Source organism: Micropterus salmoides, unplaced genomic scaffold, assembly GCF_014851395.1.
Source record: "Micropterus salmoides isolate LMB-PRFRI ecotype aquatic unplaced genomic scaffold, ASM1485139v1 Ms_hic_scaffold_1, whole genome shotgun sequence".
Taxonomy (NCBI): domain Eukaryota; kingdom Metazoa; phylum Chordata; class Actinopteri; order Centrarchiformes; family Centrarchidae; genus Micropterus; species Micropterus salmoides.
Window position 1 is genome coordinate 18,388,214 of NW_024040040.1, and position 25,786 is coordinate 18,413,999.

General features: G+C 42.8%; 2 protein-coding genes across 4 annotated transcripts in view; both read left to right on the plus strand.

The window, feature by feature from the left end:
• The window catches only part of LOC119904686 (microtubule-associated protein 2-like), a 46,025-nt gene extending 30,175 nt beyond the window's left edge, over positions 1-15,850 (plus strand). The window contains exons 6-17 of one of the 3 annotated variants that reach the window (XM_038721443.1): positions 1,399-4,152; positions 5,033-5,230; positions 5,437-5,574; positions 6,302-6,357; positions 7,345-7,530; positions 7,659-7,776; positions 7,997-8,047; positions 8,791-9,101; positions 12,827-12,919; positions 13,581-13,662; positions 13,816-13,928; positions 14,044-15,850. In XM_038721443.1, coding sequence (XP_038577371.1) covers positions 1,399-4,152; positions 5,033-5,230; positions 5,437-5,574; positions 6,302-6,357; positions 7,345-7,530; positions 7,659-7,776; positions 7,997-8,047; positions 8,791-9,101; positions 12,827-12,919; positions 13,581-13,662; positions 13,816-13,928; positions 14,044-14,253 — 4,310 coding nt within the window. In that variant the 3' untranslated portion in view covers positions 14,254-15,850. Of the gene's footprint in view, positions 1-1,398; positions 4,153-5,032; positions 5,231-5,436; positions 5,575-6,301; positions 6,358-7,344; positions 7,531-7,658; positions 7,777-7,996; positions 8,048-8,790; positions 9,102-12,053; positions 12,147-12,826; positions 12,920-13,580; positions 13,663-13,815; positions 13,929-14,043 lie in introns of all 3 variants that reach the window. The other 2 variants (XM_038721442.1, XM_038721444.1) reach the window with 2 other exon arrangements.
• A 1,485-nt stretch (positions 15,851-17,335) lies between these two features.
• LOC119904722 (protein unc-80 homolog) overlaps positions 17,336-25,786 on the plus strand; it is a 56,577-nt gene continuing 48,126 nt past the window's right edge. Inside the window, 8 exon segments of the mRNA XM_038721445.1 lie at positions 17,336-17,590; positions 18,038-18,086; positions 18,449-18,605; positions 19,437-19,777; positions 20,872-20,995; positions 21,095-21,159; positions 21,454-21,596; positions 25,451-25,724. Of these exon segments, the coding sequence (XP_038577373.1) occupies positions 17,499-17,590; positions 18,038-18,086; positions 18,449-18,605; positions 19,437-19,777; positions 20,872-20,995; positions 21,095-21,159; positions 21,454-21,596; positions 25,451-25,724 (1,245 nt within the window). The 5' untranslated portion in view covers positions 17,336-17,498.

The window sequence follows — 25,786 nt, forward strand, 5'->3', positions numbered from 1 at the left end:
GGCTCCTGAAGAGCCCAACAGTTACCTGGAGGAAGTGGCACATGAGCAGCCTGGAGACTTGCTCTTAGAGCAGACAGATTATTTAACAGAGCCCCAGGCTTTGGGCTGCCAGCAAGCCCAGACACCTGAGGTCCTCAATGGAGGAAGTCATCAAGGTGAACACAGCACATCACAAAAAGGTGTGTGTGGTTTTATGGGTTTTGTGTGCGTGCTTGCAGTTTGTGCGAGTATACTGTATGTGTGAATTACTGTATTCACTATGTAAGCCTGTTGGAGTGAATTTCTATTCATTACCTATTTGTATGATCCTCTTGTGCTCTGCTAATAGGTACACGGTGCACCGACTTCCTGCTCTTGATTTATAAACTGTTGTGCAACCCAGGCTTTGCTGCCAAACTTTCTGCAGCTTTGTTGCTCTTAAATCCTAACGCTTGTGCTCCAGTACCTGAAGTGGCCATGTGCACAATGGTGTGACGTAGCATTTTGATTGTGTGCTTTTTCATGCAAAACATAACCATTTGCTTTTCATTAGAGTGACATTAGAACACCTGATCAACCATATTGTAGTTGATCATTTCTGCACTTTTGTATTGCCAGCTACATTGCAAATGCAAATATCACTGTCTAAACTGTCAACCTTTGTAGACTTAAGTGTTATTATAATTAGTTGTGTGTATATTTTTATATGGGTTTTGCTGGAATATTGTGTGCAAAAAGGTGTTTCTGAGTACACCTACATGAATGGGTGCTTCATGAATCAGTTCTGAATGTATTTTAAGTCTGTTGAATATCACTTGCTTTGAGTGTTGTTTTCATTTCATTTCGAGGATACTTCTGTTTTCCTATTGTTACAAGGAACACACTTTGGGCATTACAATCCACCCTCATTGGACATGTATCATCATCCTTATGTATACGATTAATTGAATCAAGAATATACCCTTTCTACATAAACATTTTTTTCCAAGCAATATAAAGATTCATTTACACCTACAGTATTCCTGTACTTGCAGTAGAAGCTGTAATGACACCATAAAACAAAATTACATCAAATGTTTCTTTATCATCAGGTTGACCATTTTATGTCAATCCTTGTGTATTGCAATAGGAATTCAATACATTTCTGTATATTTATTTATGTCATCTAACATCATGCAGCTCATACCTTCATTCCAGTACTGCACGCTAATTTAGGTGCTGTGCTCCCCCCTTGTGCTGTTGCTGTTGGCCTGCTGCAAAATACACTGTGCTGTGTGTTTTGCCTGATGGAGAGCTACTGTATATATGTGCAGAAGGCTTCGTCTTGACTGTATTGGCTAGCTTTTGTGGATGCTTCAAGCTAAACCTTTAGCTAATATGACTCAGTACAAAGTTGTACTGTATCCTTCAAACTCGCAGCCCAGCCAGAAGAATGTATCAGTAAGGCATCGTGTGAGTCGGCTTTGAAAGAAGATGAACCTCAAGAGGCATCGCTACCTCAGAAGCAGTTGGTAGTTGAAAGAGAAACCCCCGAAGGTGCAGATCTCACCTCGACTGAACCTCCACCTCCCTCTGTGAAAGAGAAAGAGCTCTCTGACACCCCCGTAATTGAGCAGGGTAACCAAGACAGAAAAGATGTAGTAGAAGAGGCAGCTGAAAGCCACCTGCTTGTGGAGTCCAAAGCAAAAGAAGCAAAACAGTCTTTACTGACAGAGGAGTTATCAAATCTTAAGGAGGAAGACAAAGAGGGGATTACCTCACCAAGCAAATCGGGAACTCCTTTAAATGAAAGCAAGGAAAAAACAGAGACGGTTGAAGGGATAAATAAGGAGCACCAAGATAGTGGCACTAACGTAAGATTACATGAGACGCCAGTGACTGACATTCAGAAAGTGGACCAAAGGCAAGAACCAGTCATCTCAAGTCCAGAACCTGGTACAGAGTTTAAAGCCACTTCAGATATGTTTGCAGAACATGAGTCAGGAGCAAAAACCTACTTCGAGACATCCTCCAAAAGCCACGAAGCAGAGTCATCACAAACCCAAAGCTATTACGAACTCAGCACAGCAGCAGAGACAAAATTAAGTGAGGAAACTGAAAGCATTATCCAGAACCTCGAGGAACAACATGAGAGAAAAGCCAGAGCATCCCCTGGTAAGAGGTCATTACAACAAAGAAGCCTCTCCCTAAACATTACTGTTGGGTCTGTGGCAAGACAGACAATGAAAGAAGAGAAGTCGCTGGCCTTCTCCGAAAGCTTGCATCCAATCAGTGGAAGCTTTGATGAATCTGAGCTTTACCCTTCAACACCATCTGTGGAAAGCCAACAGCAGCTTCCTCCAGCTGTCTCCATTACCCCAACTGCTACTGAATTATCTGAAGAAGATGACCTCACCAACGTAGAAACATCCGATAAGCACAAATGTTTTGAACACTCAGGCAGCCTCTCTGAGATGTTGGATCTGGCTGGAGCCCTTCCTCGGCTATCGGTAGAGAGGAGGGAGCTTGATCACATGAGACGAAAGTCCGTGCCCACCAATGTATCAGCTCTGGTGGGGAGTTCTTTGGCCAAGCTTGCTTTGGGAGATCAGACCTTGAGACTGGTGAGAGGGGAGAGCCAGCAGGAGGAACTAGGCTACTGTGTCTTCAGTGAGTACTCAGGGCCCATGCCATCTCCTGCTGATGTACCCAGTCCTGGGGACTCTCCGCACCAACGTTTTCCTTCTATGGAGAGCGAAGTTGAGGAGGAGCTTGGAACCACAGAAGTTGAAGGCGTTCAAAAAGGAATGCAAGAACAAGATGATACAGGAAGTATCCCTGAGATCGCTCAAAAAACAGTGTTTGAAAAGAAAGATGCACCAGTCAAGACGACGCTGATTCTTGAAAAAGCTGTGACAAGTGTAGGAAAACCTGATCGCCTAAGAATCCCATTAACTGCTTCAAAAGAAAGACTGACTGAGTTTCGTTTGGAGAGTGGCCTGCCTGGTGACATAAAGATCCAAGCAATCCCTGAGGTAGACGTTGAAAAAGACCCCTCCAGAGAGGCTTCTCCCATCCCACCAGACAATTCCTTTACTTTCACTCTTACAGAAACTGGAAGCAAAGCCCCCCTAACTCCCACCTCCCCCAAGTCTCCAGATGATACACCCTCAAAAGCCCAAGTCACTGGAGAGAAGGCAATGAAAGATGTATTACCAGAGATCAAATCAGAGAAGGATCCAGAGTCTGAGAAGATTGATAATAAACAGACAGAGTTAGATGAACAAATACAGATATCAGAGGACTCAGAAGAAAGAAGGGATGAACCAGAAATGGCAAACTCAGACATACCTTCAGCATCATTTCAGTCTTTAGGAGAGAGCACAAAAAAAGATGACAAAAAGATAACACATGAGCATGGGACACCTACAAGATTAGAAATAATAGAAACCCAGGAGACCTCAAAAGCTGTTCAGGATTTAAGCATTGTGGATAAAGGCTCACCAAAGCCAAAACTATCCTCCCCAATCATCATTATACCTCAAGCACAAGTAGAGGAAGAAGCAGATGAAGAGGATGATATTGAGATTGCTGAAGAGCCTCAAGAGATGATGGAGGAAGGTGAAGTGTCAGTGCTCCCCAAGACAAATCAAGCAGAGGAGGGTCTAATCAGAGAAGTTGGGAAAGAAGAGCAAAAGAAAGAGGTGGTGAGGCTGACGGTAGGCGATCAGATGGTGGAAGAAGATCCCAAGTCTGGAGCAGAAGAATGGAGTCATAGTGCCCAAAACAGTGATGATGGGGAGCTTGCGACAGACAGTTCCCACTTGTCTCCATGCTCTGAGCATGATCAACCGGTCGAAGGTGGCACAGATGAAGGGATGGGTGAGGATAAAAAAGAGGAACAAACAAATAGGGATAAATGGGAAAAAGGGGAGTGCGCAGCGGTAAAGGAAGACCAAACAGGAGTGCAGAAAGTGGAGGACGTTGGTGCTGATGATATAGGTGAAGAGAAAGAGGTGAAAGCGGTGGATAAAGAGCATGAGGGGGAAGAGAGGATGGGCGAGGTGGAGAAAGACATCGAGATTGGTCAGGAGGTGGAAGAGACCTCTGATGTGCTCTACCAGGAAGCTAACGATGAAACCACCATGGACGTCTCCATCCTAGATACAGACAGTGGCTGGATGGACTCACAAGGTACCCAGAACTTGTAAAATTGATGAATCACTTCTAAAATAAATATTTAAAGAGGTGGTATTATGCTCATTTTCAGGTTCAAAATCTTATTTAGGGGTTGTACCAGAACAAGGTTACATGGTTTAATTTTCAAAAAACACTGCAGATTGCTGAAGCTTCTCTTTTCACCTTGTGTGTTGAACGCTTTGTTTTAGCTATGGAGTGATACATCTTGCCTCTACATGATCTTTGTTGGGAGTTGCACATGTGCAGTTCCTAGTTAAGGACTACTAGCCAATCAGAAGCAGAGAAGGGCAGGTCAGTGAGAAGCCGGTAAACACGGCTTTGGTTCAGCTGTGTATCCCCTTACCAGCTTAGCAACATGGACTGGAGCAAGAATTTCAGAGTGGTGAGTTATTAATCTGTAACAAAAGTATCTTTCATCCATAAAGTTTTAACCAAGCTCTGTCTCTACATCACGGTAACAGCTTTATGTCCATTGACTGCCTGGAGTCTAGCTAATGTTGGAAGGGAGAGAGGTGTGTACTGCAACTCAGAGTTTTTGAGGGCCTGTCGGACTAGCCGCTTGGCGAGCGTTATATTTTCAGGCAGTTCAGAGCAGTGTTTTCTGTGGGAGATGGGAACTCTCTTTGGGGTGGACTGTGGGCTTTTTCACTTTGCAAACCTATTACATGCACAAAAAATATATAACTCAATAAAGGAGAGGGGGAAAGCCAAAAAGCATAATACCACCTCTTTAAGACATTTATTGTATATCTAATATATTTTTATACCTAAAAACTAGCTAAAACCATGAAGCTTGTTTCTTCTTTATATGTTTTTTGTACTAAACTAGGTAGTAATGTGGAGAATCTCTTTTATTAATCCCTCACTACTGCAGATGATGACAAAAGTATCATGACTGAGCAATTCGAAGCCCTTCCTCAAACCCAGAGTCCAGCCAGAACACCTGTGGTGGACAGACCCGCTAAACGGGGCCCTGGCAGAGGAAGGGGCCGACCTGGCACCACTGAGAGTAAAGCGTTTCGCAAAATACCCAGCCACCATCCACCAAGAGAGGAGATGAAGAAGAAAAAAGGTTCCAATTGTGTATTCAAGAAGTATTGTTTAGCTTAAAACAATGTATGTACTTAATTTTTATCGGTGTACATTTGCAGTTACACTTTTCATACTCAATAGCAATGTAACTTGTGTAACATGATGTTAAGTACAGATTTGCCTCTCTGCAGTACTTTATAACTGAGGTTTACATGTTGGTATAATCCTGTCTCTCCTCTTTGCAAGTAGGGGTGAGGAGGGCTGACCAGAATAAGGTGTCAGCCCTCCAATGTCGTTCTCCATCTCGAAAGAGTGTAGCCAAAGCGGCGGCCAGACATCCTAGGCCTGCTCTGCTTCACGGCTCTGCTAGACGCAAGGCCACAGGTGAACACTTTTCACCAGGAATAAGTGCTGTGGATAGAGAGAGTGCAACCAAATTATGTGCTCTCTGCAACTTTATTGCTAACTAATTTCCACAAGACCTGACATATGCTGATTTCTTTATTTAACAATCAAAGGTGAAGCAATTCAGGGTTTGAATTGTTGCTACAAACATACAGATAATGAACATTTTGATGACTTTGCTCTCTCTCTATTGACAGCTCTTTCAGGAATGAAGCAGGTGCAATGTAGCTGGCAAACATCACGTGCTGCTGACCGATATTGAAAACATCATGCTTGGTCTTTTTTTATGAGCTCAACTGCTTTGTCTTTTATTTACTTTTGTTCTCATTTGATTCTTGTCTAAAATAGAGTATTTACTCCTGCTTTGCCTCATTTCCATGTTTATTTCTGCTCACTGATGCCAATGTAAATTGTGATTGGTATTTGATGTATGAACATAGCTACTCTGGGTTCACTTATGTATGTTTGCTGGAAATGGCTGTTGTGATGTTTCACATGTGTACAGGGTGTCTCTGTAATTTGGGTGTGTCTGCTGTTAGAACATGATGCAGGAAAATTTGCTTCCAATAATGGTGTCAAACGTCTACGTTTGGACTGTCAAGCCACTTTACATTTATGGATGTGTATGTGTGTGAAAATTCACGTTCGCAAATGTCTCCCCTTGCTGGTTTCAGTTGATCATTACAGCATGACTCTTTCTTTACAGGTATGGAAAGCCATCAGCCCCTCAGTGTGGCACACCAGTCCAGGGAAAGGACCACTGTAAGTACCGTGACATGTGCACACACAGTGGCTCTGATTATCATTAACATGGATTTGGTTTTATTTTCCAAATCCTTTACTATTTTACATTTTGGTGTTGTTTGCATCTGAATTCAAATTTTCTGTAGGGTATTTATATATGAATGTAAATATATCATCTTAAAGCATAGAGGAGGAAATTAAGAACACAATTATATAATTTTGTCAAGTCCACTGAAATCATTTCAAGTAGTACTATATTGTTTGTTTGTCTGGGTATATTTCACAAAATAACCTGTATTGCATCATGGGGCTTGTTGTATGCATGACAGACTATCTTCCTTTTTTCCATTTCTCCATGTCTGCATGCTTTTAATTTATGCATTTCTTTGTGCATATTCCTTTTGTCTCGCATGCCTGCCTCTGTCACTGAGCCAGTCTCGACCGAGAAAATCTGTGAGTATAGAAATCAAGCAAGAGTAGGCAGACAGAGCCATGTGCGCGTTATTTTACAAGCAGCAAAAGCTCTCACAAATGACTTCAACTCCATCTTACATCCTTACTTCGAAACACTCTTCTCATCTTCCTCTATCTAAAAGAGTTTCATCTTTTCATTCATGTTCTTTGCATAAATATTTCCATCCATCCAAGGTTTTCCTTAAAAGAAAATCTAATCACTTGTTCATCAGTATCTTGGTTTAGAAATAATTAACATTGTTTATAAAATTACAAAAATGCTAATTATATCAGTTTAAACTTTATACACAACTAAAACCTTAAGTTCAGGTGAACTTTATTCTAACTAGATGAAGTTACTGTGAATTAACAAGACATACAGGACACTTGCATGTAGTGTGTCTCTTCTAAATCATAAATACATACATTTCATCTCCATTATCCTCTCTCACTTCTTCATTTCTCCATGTCTTTGTCCCCTCTGCATACCTCCCTTCACATCATCCTCACATCCTGCATGCTTTTCTGACTCTTGTTGCGGCGTTGGTCCAGAGCCCCACAAGGGCAGTTCTGTTAAAGATGGCAGTTCAGCGTCGGGGATCCAATCACCAGCCCCCCCGGCCCGGCTCTGCCTGTAGCATTAAACGGAGCCCTCTGGTGGAGGCGGAGCTCCGTGAGGCTCGCCCCTCCTCTGCATGTGCCCACCCGTCCTCTGTGCCAAACAAATGGGCAGAGCAGGTAAAATGAAAGCAGGGCAGGGATCAATAGGTAGCTGTGACCAATGTCCATGAGCGCTGCATGTGGTTGAGCCTGGGTACCGACTCTTCAGTCTGTGTGTGTGTGTGTGTGTGCGTGTGTTCAATCAGGAGAGAGCATACCGCAGCCCAGAGAAGAGGTCGTCCCTGCCCAGGCCTGCCAAATCTCTGACACGCCATATCCCTGCTGCTGAACAAGAAGACAACAGCACCCCCTCCAGGCCAACCTGTAAGAGTACACACATGCACAGAACCTTCTAGCTTGTTTTTCTCCCAAATTACACCGCCTACTGCCTCGTTACTCTCTTGCACTAATGACTCTCCCTAATCACTTTCTTTTAAATCATTTTATTAAATTTGATCTCCTACCACCTTACACCCCCTACCCTGCTCCTCTCTGCCCCCCATTTCTTTTTCCTCCTTGTCCTTTTGCCTCTCCCCTCTCGAAGCAATCCAGTCCAGAGCGGACAGCAGGTCTGGAAGAGCCCCTGGTATGGCAGGTAGACCACCTAGTAGCTCCTGTTAGACCCATCACACCCTCCTCATCAACATATGACATTCTGTATACCAGTGAGCATCATCCATCGACAAAGCTTTCAGCTATTCATCTTGGTCACACATTCTGAAAAAGTGTTTTCTGTTTATCTATCGTCTGCCTATTTACAGTTAAGACCTTCATTTTGCAGTCAGAAAGAATGTGGTTTATTAAATTTTTCTCAGAATTTGTCCTAATTCAATACAAATTTCATTACAATATTTTTAATGTGTTAAATTTGGCTTTGTCAGACTTGCAGTTACCTTATCAGAGGAATAGGTGGGATCCATAACAACAGGTTGCCACTTCTTGTTCTTATTCAGGATGTTGTCAGCTAAACTCCTATTGGTCCTGCACCAGTATCCCAGCAACAAGCCACCAGTGTCAAATGAATTCAGCTACTGTGTGTGCTTTCATACTCCTTGTTAAACATTCTTGTTTGACCGGGGTTTGTTTTGTGGAAACAGAGCAAATTTGGCGCCAACAGGGTAGCCCTGACAGCTCCATGAGTGTTATGTGCATCATCATCAGAACCAGATGAAGGATCATACACTCAGATTCATCTGTTCTGCAAATGTTTTTGTCGCTCTTTTTCTAGCTGTCTTTCTTCCACCTTTTTGTCTTTGTCCGAAGTGTTTCTGTCTCCAGGAAGGGTTTTGTTTGATCTCCTCATCATTGTAATCCAGCGATTTCTCACCTTCTGTCAAGGTACAGACTCGGCACGGTCCCGATCAGTCCGTAGCGGGACCTCCACCCCTGGCTCCTCCGCCGTCACACCCGGCACACCCCCCAGCTACTCCTGCCGCACCCCCGGCTCACGCACCCCCGGCAGCCACACACCCAAGTCCTTCAGCATCCTCCAGGAGAAGAAGGTGGCGGTGATCCGAACCCCGCCCAAGTCTCCTTCCTCTGCCCAGCGGCAGCTGAAGGTTCTCAATCAGCCCCTGCCTGACCTGAAGAATGTAAAGTCCAAGATCGGGTCCACCGCCAACTTGAAGCACCAGCCGAAAGGCGGACAGGTAACAGGCCGAACATGACAGGTATAATGTTATTTAAAGGAGGATTTTTGTAGGATTAGTGGCATCTAACAGTAAAATTGTAGATTGCAACCAAATGAATACCCCTCGCCTCAACCTCCTGCAAGTCTCGCAAAAAACCTGAAAGGCCTTCATTAGAGCCTGTGTTGGGTTTGTTCATTATAGACTACTGTAGAAACATGGTGTTTCAACATAGCGGACTCCATGGTAGGGGAATCCGCTCTCTCTGTAGATATAAAGGGCTCATTATATGGTAACAAAAACACAACGATTCTTATTTTCACGTGATCTTTTTTTTAACCATATTCTGCAAACAGAGCCCCTAAATCTTACACACTAAACCTCAAAAATGATTCTTGCAATATGCAAAATAGTCAATAAACAGCAGGGAAAAAGACATGGATTTAACATCATATTTCATGATTTATGGATAATGAAGTCCTGTGAACATTTAAAATGTCATGCATTTACCTATTTCTGCCACATGTGGGCAGCAAAGGACAAAGTTAAACAACTTGAAATAGAAAAAGAAAATCTGAACATGGCTAAATAGTAAGTTGTTTTTATATATCATCTCTCACAATTTACTGAAAATCAAGCAAGATATATACTTACTTTGTTATGTTTAACTTATAATAATTTCATCACATTATATCTCCTTGATTAAAGGAAGTGTATGTTAACATCTTAGTTTATTGTTGCTGGATATTGATTTTAGTGGATTTGCCACTTCATATGTCTATTATCAGAATATTGGGACATTTGTAACAGCTTTTATAAAAAGAGAGACGAGAGAGTGACTTTAAACGTGAGTGGTTTAATCTTCTCTTCTCTTTCTGTCTCTCTGAGTTGTAGAAGTGTCATAAAATGCTCAAATATTTCTCCTCACATCTTCACTATCACTCACTGTCTGGCCTGCCTCTAAACCACTACCGTCACGTCGTCTGACTGTCCTTTCTCTGTCCGCTGTCATCTCCGTCAGTCTGGATGAACCGTCATCGGCTGCCTCCGGTGCCTCTGGCGCCTTCCCCTGACTTTCCCTTTGTCTTCCTTCTCCTCGCCTTTTCTCAAATTTCTGCCCATTGAAGAAGGGTGCAAACAAACTTGAGCTGAGCTACCAGTCATGCGCAGGATCATTTGCCCTGGGGATTTTCCTTCCGGCTCTGAGTATTAATAATTGCAAGTGGCCGGCATTACTTATTGAACGGTTATATCAAAGACATGAAAATACATCACCTGACGTCACTTTTTCCTCTTCATTTTTTAGATTCCAAACAAAACAGTCGCTTGATCCTCAAATGAGCCACATTTAGCGCTCTGCCTCTCTCTTACTTTGAAGAGAATTGCGTGCTAAAATAGAGTTGCGAGGTGGCCAAGCTGTGTTGTCATAACACATGTGTGGTCGATTAATAGACTGTGATTTTAAATCACATAACCAAGGCAACAGGCAGTCTTAATTTTGCCTGGGTGTTATAGAGGTGATTAACCCCAGTAAAGTACAGTAGAGGAGGCGAGAAATTGTCCTTTTTGGGGAGAACTGTGACATAGGGGCAGAAATTTTTAATGAAGCTGGGTGACGCACGACTTGGAGGAGCAGCAGAGCAGGCCTTGTGGAGGACAGTCTGTGATATACTGAAGCTCACTGTGAGAACCTCTAATGTCAGAGTTGATGTTTCTGTATGTTTTTATATGTTTAAATGACATTTGGAAACGTATGACTTATTTATAAATATATAGTGTCTTAATGTATTCTTTTTTACATAAAAGACCTGTGTTGTAATATTCAAACATAGAAAAGCATTGCATGTGCACAAAAATGCTGTCTGAAAGTGAGACGGTAGCCTCAGTTTGTTGTTACACCATTGTAAATGTCACAAACCCAAAAATATTTAGATTAATGTCATAGAGAAATAAACAGAGGCTGGAACAATGAAAAAATTATTGATAATTGATCATAAAAATATTTTAATTTAAATGGGATTGATTTTCAGAATCAATAAACTGACTCATTGTTTCAGCTCTCACATAATAACTTTTCAAATATATATATTGTTAGGTTTGACTAGATTGTCATTGGTTGACCTTGCAGCTGTCTGTGGTGTAACAGCTATCTATATAAGGAACTGTACAGGAACTGTAAAAAAACAAATAAACAACAACAGTGACATGGAGAGTAAGAACAGTGTGTGCAGGTAAGATGAAGAGCTGTCAAGAGAATCCAGGTCAGGTCAGTGTAGACGGGAGATGGAGGCCTGCTGTCAGGGCTCTTGTGTGTTTCCCCTGAACCTCTTTCTCTTTTCTCTTCACCTTCTCTCTGTGTTCACTTTGGCTCTTTGAACAGTGCAGTAGGCATTTCTTTTAATTGTTTTTATTTTACAAAACAACACAAATGGCTGCAGACGCACATGCAGAAATACTCTCACCGGTTGTATTAAACCAGCGAGCTCCAGCTAGGTTATATATAGTTTTCAACGTGTAGTTTTAGGCTTCATGATATTAAACACCACCTCTGTTACCTGCATATTTAATGTAGCATCAGTCTAAAATGAATTCAGCCAGAATCTTTTTCTTTCAGCTCTCTAGTTTAACTTGGCCAATGGGAATATTTCTGCCTCCAGAGCAGCTCTGAGAAATATTTGTAATTTAAGTGTTTTCCAACTGGAGTAGCCCACAAGTTCAATTTGATTCTTTGAATAAACAGAGCAGGCAGTGTCGGAGGGTGGGAAGCTGGTGAGCGATTGTGTCTTTGTTGCTGCTGTAGCGGCTCCTACAGGTTGAGGGGGGGAATAAAAAAATCACTTCTATTCTCAGAGCTCTGTACATTAGCACAAAGAAAAGCTTTGTTAATGTAAATGTATGTAAGGACTCATAGCACACCTATCTAAATGAGGCACATATAGTGTTTTCTTTTTTTGTAATTGGATTTTGTTGTAGGTTGAAATTTTGAACGAGAAGCTGGACTTCAGTCATGTTCAGTCAAAGTGCGGCTCCATGGATAATCTGAAGCACACGCCCAAAGGAGGCAATGTATGTAAGCCTTTCTCTTTTCTTTCTCTTCCTATCTTTCTCTTTTCTTTCTCTTTCTCTTTCCAGCTGTGGCTGTAGATGTGTCTCATGCTACTATTATGTGTTCATCTGTCTACCCATCTGTTTGTCAGTCATTGGCTTGTTTCAGTCAAGCCAAAGAAAGGTTTAATTTCCAAAGTGCAATATATCCATGTTACTTCTTTGTCAACCAAGAAATAAAAGTTCCCTACTTCCCTCTTATAAGTGATTGTTTTGTCTTTAGTACTTGTACAAATAAGTGGATGTTGCACTTGGGAATTAAACTATTTCAAATATGCTTGAGGCTGCTGTAACAGCTCTTTTCAAAGCAGGGACAAGTTCAAGACCGGATGGATTACAGCACTAAAAGTGCAGCTTCTGCTCTCTGATAAACGCCTTCATCCCTGCATAAAAAACTCAACAGTTTGTTTTCTGTGGTCCAGATCCGCTACAATTCAAATGCCCCAGTGCTGAATTGAGTGCCGGCAGATTGATAGGTCGTGGATTTAAAATAGGGACACTTTTATGGGATTATATTTTGTGTGGGAAAAGCTGGGCGGAGGTGGGCCATTTTTTTTAAGCCCCCACCCCATCCAGTATGAGAAGCCCTCAGTGTTCGCTGTTTGTTTGTATTAAAAAAAAAGTCACCCTTTCATTCCCAGGTCATGATTCCAAGTGTTAAACTGGACTTTAGCCACGTTCAGGCTAAATGTGGCTCCCTGGACAAAATCCAGCACGCAGCAGGCGGGGGAAACGTGAGTGGCTCCGCAAAAAAAAAAATCATGCACGCACACACACATTCAAAAACCTTTCTCCAAGTTCTCTGACCTTAATAAACCTCTTCATTTAGGCATGAACGTGTTTGTGAATTATAGTCATGGAGTGTTTTCATCTTTATTAACTGTGTTTTGTGCCAAGTCTTTTTTTATTTAATATTTGCCTCAGGCACAACATGCAGTATCTCTGCGTATACAATCTCAGTGTAAACACTACAGCATGCAGGGCTGTCACCGTGTCTCTTTAACAGTGTTTGTACTTACTAATTCATATCACCCATGGACAATAAAGTTTAATTGAAGCACCTGCTCCCTGTAGCGTCACGTAGTGTGCCTGTGTTCTGTGTTTGATTGATGTCTGTGCTGTTACTGCCTGCTTTCATGTTAACCTCTCTCCAGGGAACCGACACCAGCATATCTGTGTCTGTCGCACGGACAAACGTTGATTCATGACGTTATCATCTCATGGCTGATTTGTAACATCTCCGAACTCTGTTTTTCTGGCCACAAAACATATCAGCGATCACCTCACTGTATTTCACATGTTCTTGTAGACCCCATCCCTCCAAGACGTTTGTAAAGCACATCACTTCGTCTGGTAAACATGGGGTTAATGTGTCCTTTCTGCCGCCAACCACAGGTCCAAATCCAGACCAAGAAGATCGACTTGAGCCACATCACCGCCAAATGTGGCTCCATGTCCAACATCCACCACAGACCAGGTATTTCTGTTTGGTACTTGTATTGTTTATAAGCACAGCACTGCGGTGTGCAGGCTGAGATTAGTTGCCCTGAGTGTTTCTCAGGAGCCTGCAGGCGAGTGATGTCCTCTGGGTTTAATGCTTTTCATCTCTGTCTTGCTGTCCTGTCCCCAGGAGGAGGTCATGTGCGTATTGAGAATGTGAAGCTGGACTTTAAAGAGAAGGCCCATGCCAAGGTCGGCTCCCTGGGCAACACCAGCCACACTCCTGGAGGGGGAAATATTACGGTAAAAAAAAAAGAAGCGCACAGATACACACATAGTCTCTGTCATTGCCACTTTCTGTAAAGCTAAAGAAGAGATAAACAACCTTGAAAACTCTTTTTTTCTGTGCTCTCGCCAGATTGAGAGCCACAAGCTGACCTTCCGGGAAACAGCCAAGGCTCGGGTGGATCACGGTGCAGAAATCATCGTCACCCACTCCCCTGGGGTCGAGACGGGAGGCACTTCCCCTCGCCTGTCCTCCTCCGGCAGCATCAACATCCTGGAGTCGCCCCAGCTCTCCACGCTGGCCCAGGATGTCACCGCCGCCCTGGCCAAGCAGGGCTTATGAGCGGGCTGCCCTCCGCCCCCCCTAGTTTCAAATACCCTCCAACACCCACTCCGTTACTCCTCTTCCCATCGATCTCATTCACTCATCAGCATCTTGTGTTCTCTCAAGATCCCTCAGTGCAACACGACCCCCACAGGTTCTACAGTTGTAGTTGATTGACTGTCTCGTCCGTCAACGAGCCTTCTGGCCCTCCCATCTGGATTTTAAAAACTGAAATCTTAAGATTATTCTTCATTTACTCCCTTACAAGGGACACAGCTGTTCACTCTTTATTTGTTTTCATTCATTTTTTGTTCTTGTTTTTTTAGATAGACCGAATGCTAAGGTTTGAGAGGATGTGTTTGTCAGAGAATGCATCGGGAGGTTCTACGATTGTACGGCGATTTTTTTAGTGTGAAAAGCATCACATTCCACGTGTATGGGGATAAATGTTAAGGTGAACTCATGCATAATGTCCATTCAGAATTTATATGGTACTGAAGGCAAGATATAGCTACTAGATACTACGTTAGTCTTAAAGAGACGACTGTGTGAGAGACTTAACTTCATGGCGTGTAACTGTACCTGCAGAGGAATGGCTGACAAGCATGTCTGCTAAACATGAGTTTTTGTTTGTTCGTTGGCTCGTAACCCTCAACTTGAAGCTGGTTGGTTTTTAATCTTATGATTTCCTGATATGTTCTGAATTGTTGGACAAATTGTGTTTTCTTGTTACATTTTCTTTTTCTATATGTCACTGTAGTGGAAGTTGTCCCAGTTTTGTACGTTCCCCTGTGGCTGCACTGACTTATTAGCACTTAAATGTGGATAACCATTGCAGTTGTGTCAAGTCAAGCGCTAAAACGCTAGCTTTCCAATAGATTTTTACTTTCTTGCAAACCAATGGGCTGCTCTCTTTGTTTGGTTTTTACATTAGCTCTGTGATTTAATTAGGCTGCTACAATGCTGTTATGCTGGCATGGCAAATAAATGACTGATGAATTAGATCTATTCGGGGCAGTCTTAAACTTTTCAGTGTGAGTGTAAATGGCCAGGGTGCATTCTAGTGTCTCTACTTCAAGGTCGGCCCCTCACGCTCCTGTTACCTTTCTCATTTTGCAGAGACTGGGTTACACGATATGTTTAAAAGGGCAACGGGCCCTGAGTTTGTTTGAAAAGTGGAAAAAGTGTGAAGCTTTATATGAAAACATTCCGTTGAAAGAGCCCCAGGCCCCTTTTTGTGCGATTGATCCAGTAACTTTACAGGAAATGAAAGAAACAACGAAGAGGTGAAGAATGGGCGTAACCCTCAACTTGAAGCTGTTAGAGTTCCTTAAAAAAAAAAAAAAAACACAACTGTTTAGCATATTCTCTGCTCACCATTGTGAAACTCTTCTGCCCCCTTCTCCTCCTCCCCCGATGTCAGTTACCCCTCCAGTGTTTCTCTGTGCTTCCTATAAGCCCACTCCTGCCTCCCTCCTCCCCGGCCCCTCCTTGCCTGTGTAAGTGTATTTAAAAGACCGTGTAGATGTGTGAACACTTTCCGATGTTTGAGACGTACTGATGACAAATGCTCCTACAGGATGACGACAACAGAAATAAAGAAAATAAAAACAGGCTTGCTCTAGTCTCTTGAATTAATTTATTAATGGATCTCCAACATGCATTTATTTTATCCAGTATAGAGACACACAAATGTGGTGTTGTGCACCTTTGGTGGGTGTGCAAATTGTTAAATCTGTGGCAAAAATAGTTTGATATGTTATTTTTTTTAACCCTAAATGTGTGTATGTATAGTGGTGGCTACATCCAGGAGCATTAGTGTATTCACTTAAAGGGTCATTCCACTGATTTTACACATGACGCTCAGTTTACTTACCAGGAGCGATAAGTTACTATTGAGCCTGTGCAAACAGCCCCATAATGCCTTCTGTGGCTAATGTGTGAGATTTCCAATGTTTGAAAGAAAAAAAACAACACATTGCTAATGTCATAGCGTCATCTGGGTCATATGGGCTAGGGCTTGAGGATATCAATTCAAAGTTTGCATGGAATTTGAAAGATACAGGCATTGGAGCAGCAGAGGGTAAAAGATGGAGACTAATGAAAGATGCTGTCGGCATCTTTCATTAGTAGAGGGGGCCTAATGAAATATGCTGTCCAGTTGCATTATGGGAATTGTAGGATCCATTGGAGTTTGACCATACTAAGGACTAAAAGTTAGAATATACTGGCCTTCGCTGCTTCGATTTTGACCATTCTTTTTTTTATTATTTGTCTCTTGCCAGCCCCAAAATGAAATCACTTTAGTGAGTATTGAAGTACAATTTTGAGGTACTTGTACTTTACTTGAGTATTTCCTTTTCTGTAGTTCTCTAATTCTACTCTACTACATATTAGATGACTATATTGCAATATTAAATTTATTTGTTATAGTTACATGTAGTGCAAATTCAGATTTAGGGATCTAACATATGGGATCAGCTTATGTGAGCATTAGTATAAAACAGACTAGTAACACATAAAGTAGTTCAAATAGATGGTCAATGTGGACATAATATATAGGAATATATGGGAGCCACAATTTGACTACTGGAAGTACATTTTAGTGACAGTACTTCTGTAGGTTTGAATGCAGCATCTTTACTCTTGTAATTTAATATTTCATTGTGTGGTGTTGCTACTTTACTTCAGTATAACACACACTGTCAGATTCGTTGTTCACGCTTGTCTTGTTTATCCCCCTTTCCTCCTCCACCTGGGCGATTAAGCAACCTGTTGATATTCAAAGGGCGGATCATCCCTCAGGTGAATGCAGCATCCAGATGCAATTCAGAGTGCGTTTTACAGCAGATTGTTTGTGCTTAAGTCATACGCAGCGTTTTCCGTGCCATTTCCGATAACGGTGCACAAAGCAGAGGGTTGACAAGGAAAACATCTGGCCCAGCTGCACACTGCGTCTTTAATCTCTCCTGCGGCCGATAAATTAGCACGCCGATCAACGGTCGCTATCCGGTGAGGGAGGTGCTGAAATCAGAGCGCTCTCTCCATCTCCTTCACCCCCACCCACCCACCATCCACCCCCGTCTCTCTCTCTCTCTCTCTCTCTCTCGATTGCCACCGACCGGTCGTCACTTGCAGCCATTTTACGCAGGACGAACCCAATCATGTCGTGAGGGAAGGCTCGCTGGTCACCTGGGCAGAGCCAGCCGCCGCCGCGCGTCCCGGTGGTCGCAGACAGGCAGGGGCGGGCAGGTCCGGCCAAAATGGTGAAGAGGAAGAGCCTGGACGAGAACGAGCCGGAGTGCGGGAAAGGAATACCGTTCCCCATCCAGACCTTCCTATGGAGGCAAACCAGGTTAGTGTATGCTTAAGGGGGAAATTGATAACAGGTGTTTGCCATTGCCGGACATTAAGAGGATCAAGGATGTGACAGCAGCCGTGTCAAAGTCGCCGCCTGACACATGAGGCACCCGCATTTCTACCCTAATAAAACGCGTCAAAAAACATGGATTGCCTTATTATAATTTAGCCAGTGAATGGGTACCCACTGCGCGTGTCAGTTCGCTACTTCCACTGAATGTTTTAAATGGAGGAAGGTGGGCTGCATGTGCAAGCTGTCAGCTGTGAATGGAGACGGATGCAGATTGCATGATGTCACACCTGTAATGCAAAATGTACATAGAAAGTGGGCCAAAGAGATACAGTGAAATGAGGTTGTGGTTGTTAAAAATACAATTTGGCATTGACGATTTAACAGTGTAACGCACATGTTTTCCTTTTTTCCTCTCCAATATATTTTCAGTGCATTTCTGCGTCCAAAGTTGGGCAAACAGTATGAAGCATCTTGTGTGGTAAGTTATTATTATTATTATTATAATGCCATGTGCATGATGAGATGGAAAATAATAGCTCCCTTCCCAGTAATCTGTTTTTACCTTAATGCACCTGCAAATCTATCCGGCTCTTGATTTTACATTTAGCAAATTAGTTTTTCCCCCTTGCTTCCTCCTATTACCCAGGAGCCAGACCTTTTGGAAACTCATATCCATAATGACGCCTCTCCAGATCCCCTTTGGATCTAAACAGAGCTGCCACTGTCTCTCCCACAGGCATTGCTTGCTTAGGGCAATGTGGGACATTTAGATAGTCAAAGAAAGAGGCTTTAGTTCCTGGCTGATGTCTCTTTTCTCCTTCTCCCTGGCTGCCTCCCCAGTCCTTTGAGCGGGTGCTGGTGGAGAATAAGCTCCACGGGCTGTCTCCGGCCCTGTCAGAGGCCATCCAGAGCATCTCCCGCTGGGAGCTGGTCCAGGCAGCCCTGCCTCATGTACTCCACTGCACCTCCATCCTGCTGTCGAACAGGAACAAGCTGGGTGAGGACACACATTACCATAGCTTTAGTCATTGAGCTGACAGCCTTATCCTGGTTATCCTCATTCAACAAAAGACAAAACAGATGTCCTTTCAGTCACATGACAGCCTAACTTTACATTAAATCACAGTTGTGGATGACTGGAAACAAAGAACAAAATAATTACCATGTTTATTAAGTATTATTTTTCTGGACTGTGTCAGCACCTAAAGACAGACTGAGGGAATTAATATACTGACTATTTAAAGCACTTAAAAGAAAGACAAGATTAATAATTAGACAAGAGAATTGATAATGAGAAAAATGTGCCGTGGTCTAGTATAATTGGCAATCGTGCTGTAACAACTATGGACAATAAGTGGTCTATAAAATGTCAAACTATGAAAAGTGATCCAGACAATTTCCTTAAGCCCAATGTGATGTCTTCAAATCCCCTGATTTATCTGATCAAAGTAAAGCAGCAAATCCTCACACTTAAGAAGCTTTAATTAGTGAATGTTTAGCAATTTTCCTTCCCATTATTGGTCAACTATCTGTCAATCTACTATATCTATATTATTGCTTTTGGATCATGGTGAAAATCCTGGGTCAACAGTCAATACATCAACAAATATTTGAAGCACTGATATTTCCTTAGGCCTATGACGTGGTAGATCTTTGATAATCCTTCTAGAAGTCCTGTAGTCCTTTAACTGAAGTGAAAAATTCCAGAAAGTTCCAGGAAAAGTTCAAAATAATACATTATAAGTACCATATACCTCCCAGTGATACACTAAAACACACAAACACTAGAGCTTAACAACATTAACCCCTGACCTCTGACCTCTGACAGGCCACCAGGACAAGCTGGGCGTGGCCGAGACCAAGCTGCTCCACACGCTGCACTGGATGCTGTTGGAAGCTGCCCAGGAGTGCAACCACGAACCAAGCCTGGGCCACGGCTGGTCCGGGGGCAGCAGCAGCAGCGCCTTCCTCCAGCCTGTGGGGAACCAGGGATCATCCCCAGGGGCCCCGGGCTCTTGCTCCGGCTCTGCCCTAGGAGGGTCAGGCCCCCAGCATGGCGGTTCCCTGCTGGAGGAGGACGAGCACGCTCGTACCAAGCTGTTCCACAAGAGTATGGCCACGGTGGAGCTGTTTGTGTTCCTGTTTGCTCCGCTTATTCATCGGATAAAGGTCTGTACCTGCTGACACAGATGTGTAAAGCTGTGGACTCTTATAAGACAAATGCAATGTGCAGGGACAGTTTTAGTTTTTTCTATCATACAAAGAATGACTTTCTCAGGTAAATTGTATATATTTAGCAGCAGTTTCATTCAGCTTCAGTAATAATGTCTCGACTGGCCTATATCAAAAACGCACACACACTTAGGGTCACCCTATAGCTATTGATCTGTGGATACAAACATACGGAAGGAAGTTGGAAGTTCCAATACTAATAATAATAATAATAATACTAAACAATGAATTACTGTAGCGTGTAAGTGATCGTAGCCTTTGTCAATTATGTATATAGATATATATAGAGCTATGGAACACATTACCTAAAGATAGGAAAGCCAGGTCGCTCAGTATTTAAAATAAAGCTAAAACACTTTAGCTTTTAACTAGCAATTATTTTCCTGATACAGGCACAAAACTCTTTTTGCACTTTGCTTCGCACTTAGGCACCTGTCTTTTAAAATGTTGGGTTTTTTTTAAACTTTTTATGTGCATTCTATGTACTCTTCTATGTTGTTTTACTTTATTATTCTGTGGTGTTTATTTTCCCCCTATGTTATGCATTCCTAATTTGTATATTGTGTTTATCATTTTCTATCCTATTTTCCATTAATCATGGTATTTTATCCTGTTTTTATGCCCATTTTATGTCTATTTTCATGTGAATATCTATGTGCTCTATTCTCCTCTATCTTATTTTTACTAGTATTAAGTTGTTGTTTTTTTTTTCCATCGATAATGGCATTCTGCCTGTTTTATGTTCATTCTATGTCTTTTTTATGTGAAGCACTTGGTGCATAAATTTCTTTGTTTTAAAGCACTTCTTAAAAAGGTGCTATAAAAAAGGTTTATTATAATTATCAACTGTAGTATAATGTGAAAGACTCCAACAACATGATAATATTTAAGCATTTTAAGTCATAAAATATGTTTAGTGCATCTTACAAAAGTTGCTTCTAGGTTTGATTGGATGATGAGATTGGATACTTAAGAAAGAGGGATAAATGTTAAAAACTGCAGATTCTAAATATGTCACCTTTTTGTTTTAGGAGTCAGACCTGACCTTCAGATTGGCCAGCGGCCTGGTAATATGGCAGCCCATGTGGGAGCACCGGCAGCCTGACATCCCTGCCTTTACTGCGCTCATCAAACCCGTCAGAAACATTGTTACAGGTGTGAAAAGACCCTTACCTACAACCCCAAAGACCACTCATAAGAGCGTCTTGTTTGTTCATAATTAAGTCATGTAATCTGCCACGCCTGTCTCAACAGCGAAGAGGAACTCCCCAGTCAACAACCAGTGCAGCCCCTGTGGATCTGGCAACCCGGGTCCCATGGTGAGTGAGCATTTTAAGCTCAGATCTTGTCAGATCTTGCCTCCCATGTTGATTGAATGTGTTCAGAAAAGAGTCTTCCCCTCCCCCTTTCAACATCCCCCCTGAGGTTGGCTGCTAATATTCATTAGCACCAGTCATGTGGGAGCATGAACGTGGCTAGCCAAGGCCATGACAGAAACCTCACTCCAATCTCATAGCCTTTAATTATCAGGGACTTTCTTTCCGCCTGTTTATCCACCCATCTACAGTGTCTGTCCATCTCTCTCTCTCTCTCTCTCTCTCTCCTACCCACAGGGCTTCCAGGTGGTCTGCGAAGCTGCCCAATCAGATTCCTCCTCCCCCTCAGCTGGAGAGCAGAGCTGTCGTCGTGGTAACTCGGTCGAGAAAGGTGGCCCTTCCCAACAACCCCTAACGGTCAAAGGCCCTTCCAAGAAAAAGTGAGCAGCGTTTCACTTAGCGTAAATGCAATAAGGGCACTCGACATGGGAAGTGGGAACATAATAAACCCAAATGACACTGCTAGGTTTTTGTTTTTTGTTAGTTTTTTTTGGTTGGAAAAAGGGACTATTTGAGCATTATATACCCCAAATTTCAATTTGGCTTCCTAGTCGCAGAATAGGACACCATGTTTTTAAACCCTTGATTCAGGTACATAAAACCCCCCAAAATAAGATGATGATGATGATGATGATGATGATATAATAATAATAATAATAATATAATATAATAATAATAATAATAATACCTCTGCAAGAGCAACAGGATGGAGCAATGCTACATAATATGAATACAAATTTACAATATACCACCAAGAATAGCAATGTAGCAGAGCTGGAAGCAGAACTTCAACTAAGCTCAATGATCTTTTCTGCATCCGTTGCTATAATGTACCTGTCTGTTTCATGAAATATGCAATGAAGCAAACATCTTGTCCAGCCTGAGGTTACATACAGTGTGTGTGTGTGTGTGTGTGTGTGTGTGTGTGTATAAAATATATATATATATATACTGCTGTGTACTGCTCTAATGTTATCATAAATACATCAATCGCACAGAGAGTGGGAACACAGAGGCAATAATGCATTAAATATGTCAAGTGTATCAAAAATTTCTAAAGAAAATCCCAAATAATTGTAATTCACATGAAAGGAAACATTTGAGAAATGGACTTTGGATTATTACATACTTGCATTTAAACCAATTAAACGATTTTGTTTTGGTGGCTGTCTCATGCAACACAAGGGGGTCGTGTTTCTCATCCTAGCATCTTAAGTGAGTGAAATCACCACAAATTAATCACTAGTGTAGTATTAAAGTGATTAATGTGTGATTTGACTGCTCTCACAAAAGCTTTCGTGAATGAATAATTTGTCCGTGATGTACCCAAGAAGGGGGTGAGCTGAAGCAGTGCAGAAGTGCAGTGATTTACAAGTGACCCACACTGACACAGAGCTGGTGCCATCATCTTGTTGATGGCTAAACATTTATCCCTGCGGCGGCGTCTGTCGAACACACCGCACAGCACAGCTCGCTCCACTAGCTTGTGAGAGCTAGCGTATATGAATAGCTCCTCCTTCCCCTGTGTAATGTGTTGCTCTAAGCAGTGCTGCCTCCTCAGTCAGCACACACACGCGCACACACACACACACACACACACACACACACACACACACACACACACACACACACACTATACAGAGCCTTCTCTAGCTTGAGCAGTAGACCCATCTGACATTTGCCCACAAAACCAGGGTAATTATGCTGAAGTAATGTGCTTCATGTCTAATGCTGGCAGTGTCCCTGGCCTGGCATGACATGGCCTGGCTTGATTTGGTCTGCCCACGGCAAGTCTGGCATTGGTCGGCCTTCACTGCCAGACTAAGGCTCAATCTGTGCTCGCTTTAGCACCGACAAAGCAGGTTTGACCCGGTTGGTTGGCAGAAGATGGTATTGAGATGTTGTTCACAGAATCTGATTTTGGTTATCCACAATCATGAAAAAAAGAAATTCCATTAAGAGAAATGATGTATTGTTCCGACACATAATAGCTACAGGTGCATCCAATCAATGTTTGTGATATACTGCTCCTGGTTTCAATTTGGTGAAACGACATGGCGGCGTGTTTCTGGATAACACCAAATATGATATCCCGAGAGTCCCCAGATAAACACACATCTGATGCATCCTACGTGGGTGGTTTCTGTTTTTAAGTTCATCACGGCTGGTCTGTCATCATCCTGAATCACCCTGAGCAGTGGGCTGAGAGAGTGATGTGGGAGAAGGCGGAGAGAGCTTGATGAGCCGTCCATTGCTCATCTCAACCCGTTCTGACAGCCAAACAAGTCACTCAAATGCTTCCTGTGATCCCTCTGACAGCCAGCAACTGACTGCAGATCAAAATAAGCCTGAACCCCCCTCCCTCAAGCTAGTTATAGCCTCATACACTCAAACACCAAAGAGGGATTTTTGAGCAGTCACGTGATAATGCAGGAAGGCAGAGATTTATCCCTATTGTTTCACAGCGCACACTCGACACTGACAGATTAATTGCTTTCTTTAAGTGGTAGTGGTGGGAATTTTAAGGTGGTGTATGTGTGAAACACTGGATAGGACGGGAGCGAGATCAGGGAGTAAGGTGGATTGACTGTAAATTAGATGTACAGCAAGAGAGTGTCTTGACATTTGAGGGGATTTGACTGGAAGAAGGAATTTATTTCACACTTTTAAGTTGTTGGATTCCTACTGGATGGATCCGCAAAGAGGTGGGGCTGTACAGTTCCTGTCCAGAACCTGTCAGTTCATGTGTAAATCTCCTCCCCAGCCTTTTGTACTCGCACCTCCGCACCCTGCCACCCAGAAAAAATAATTTCCACCATCAGGTCCGGTGATTAATGCAGCTTACTCATCCTGTGGCGCCGCATTGCAAGCCCTGCTGATGCTGAGGCAGTTTCCATGGCAACCGCTGGCTGCTGCATCTTTCTTACCGCATGGAGTCAGGGGCTGGTGCCTGCCGGCTCTCGAAGGGCCCTGGGCTGGCTGTCGTCACTCGGCATCCATAGCAACCTAACACAACAGCAGTAGGCAGAGCGTGTGTCTGTGTGTCGGCTAGACAGTGAAACATGATACAGCCTCACTCTGCTGTCCACTCTCAAAGTGATTCATGTAGATATCGACCATCTCTTCCTGCCCCATTTATTACAGCGGCCAAGATTAAATGTCTCTCTCTCTCTCTCTCTCTCTCTCTCTGTCTCTGTATCAATATGTTTCTCCACAGTGCGCTGCGCTCTGCAGCTCACCAACCGCTGACCTTCATTCCAGCTTATTTATAGTGGACTCACGTAGGCTTAGGCTCCTTCTCTCCCTGCTGCTCTTCCAATGATGCTGGAGGGGGGCTCTGCCCTTGTTTACCATCCTCCTTTGATGCATTATTAATGAAGCAGTGTGGCCGGAGTTGATGACGGGCTAATATAACGGGGAAGGCCGTGACATAGTGTAATTGTTGTGGATATAGTTACTTGTGTGACAGTACTGGGAATGCTCTGATTCACTGTCGCTTTTTTTCATGATGCCTAATTAGATTTTTGAATAGGCAGTTGTCAGATGTCTATAAGGCCACTGTGACTTCTTTACATTACCTCTTAATGGCTTTTCCAAAATTTCTGCTTCTACTTCACTTTTACACATGTGCTTGGTTTGGTTGGTCTTAAAACAACATATACTTACATACCAAATTTACACAAAACCAAAAACGTGAAAAATCACTCCAAAATCAGATTTATGTGGGAGCATGTACATGGTCAAAAAAAGGAATAAAAAAAAAAAAAACAGAACAAAAGAACCCACACATCCAACTTGCTACAAACCCTAGGCTGTTTTCACACCCTTTATTTATAGGCGTAACATGCCATATAGTGTTAATTTCAGGATAAATTAAGCTACTATCATTTGGCATGTCAGTAAGACTAAAAATGTTCCAAAACTATTTTTATAGAATTAAAAATAATATTTATTTTTTATTTTTTTTATTTTTTCCCATTTCCGTTTGGGAAGAATATGTTGCGACGTTTGGCACTACAGTTCCCATCATGCTTTGGGTGCGCCACATGGAGTCATTGACTTTTTTGGGTGTATATGTTTTTATATTTTGGTAATTCTGCACCACAACAAGTTAAAGTTTCATTACCTAGCTTTTCCTGTGAATGCAACAATCAACGGGATTACTTTTGTTATTGAAGAAAAGGCTCTGTGTTCCTTTATGTCTCAGTGAAAACAAGCTGTTCTCTTCTTCAAGGACGTCAGCCCCGGCCGGCATGCCAGCCTCCCTGTCCCAGCGGGTGCGTTACGCCACTTACTTCGACGTGGCAGTGTTGCGCTGCCTGCTGCAGCCGCACTGGACCGAGGAGGGCGTGCACTGGGCCTTGATGTTCTACCTGCAGCGCCTGAGGCAGATCCTGGAGGAGAGACCCGAACGCACCCCAGAACCCTTGGTCACGCCTCTGCCACGGCCACGCAGCAGCTCCATGGTGGCTGCCACACCTTCACTAGTCAACACCCACAAGACTCAGGTAATGGCAGGAGGACAAAGGATTACGTGGCCTCCATGGAAGAGGTCTTTCTTTGTAATGTC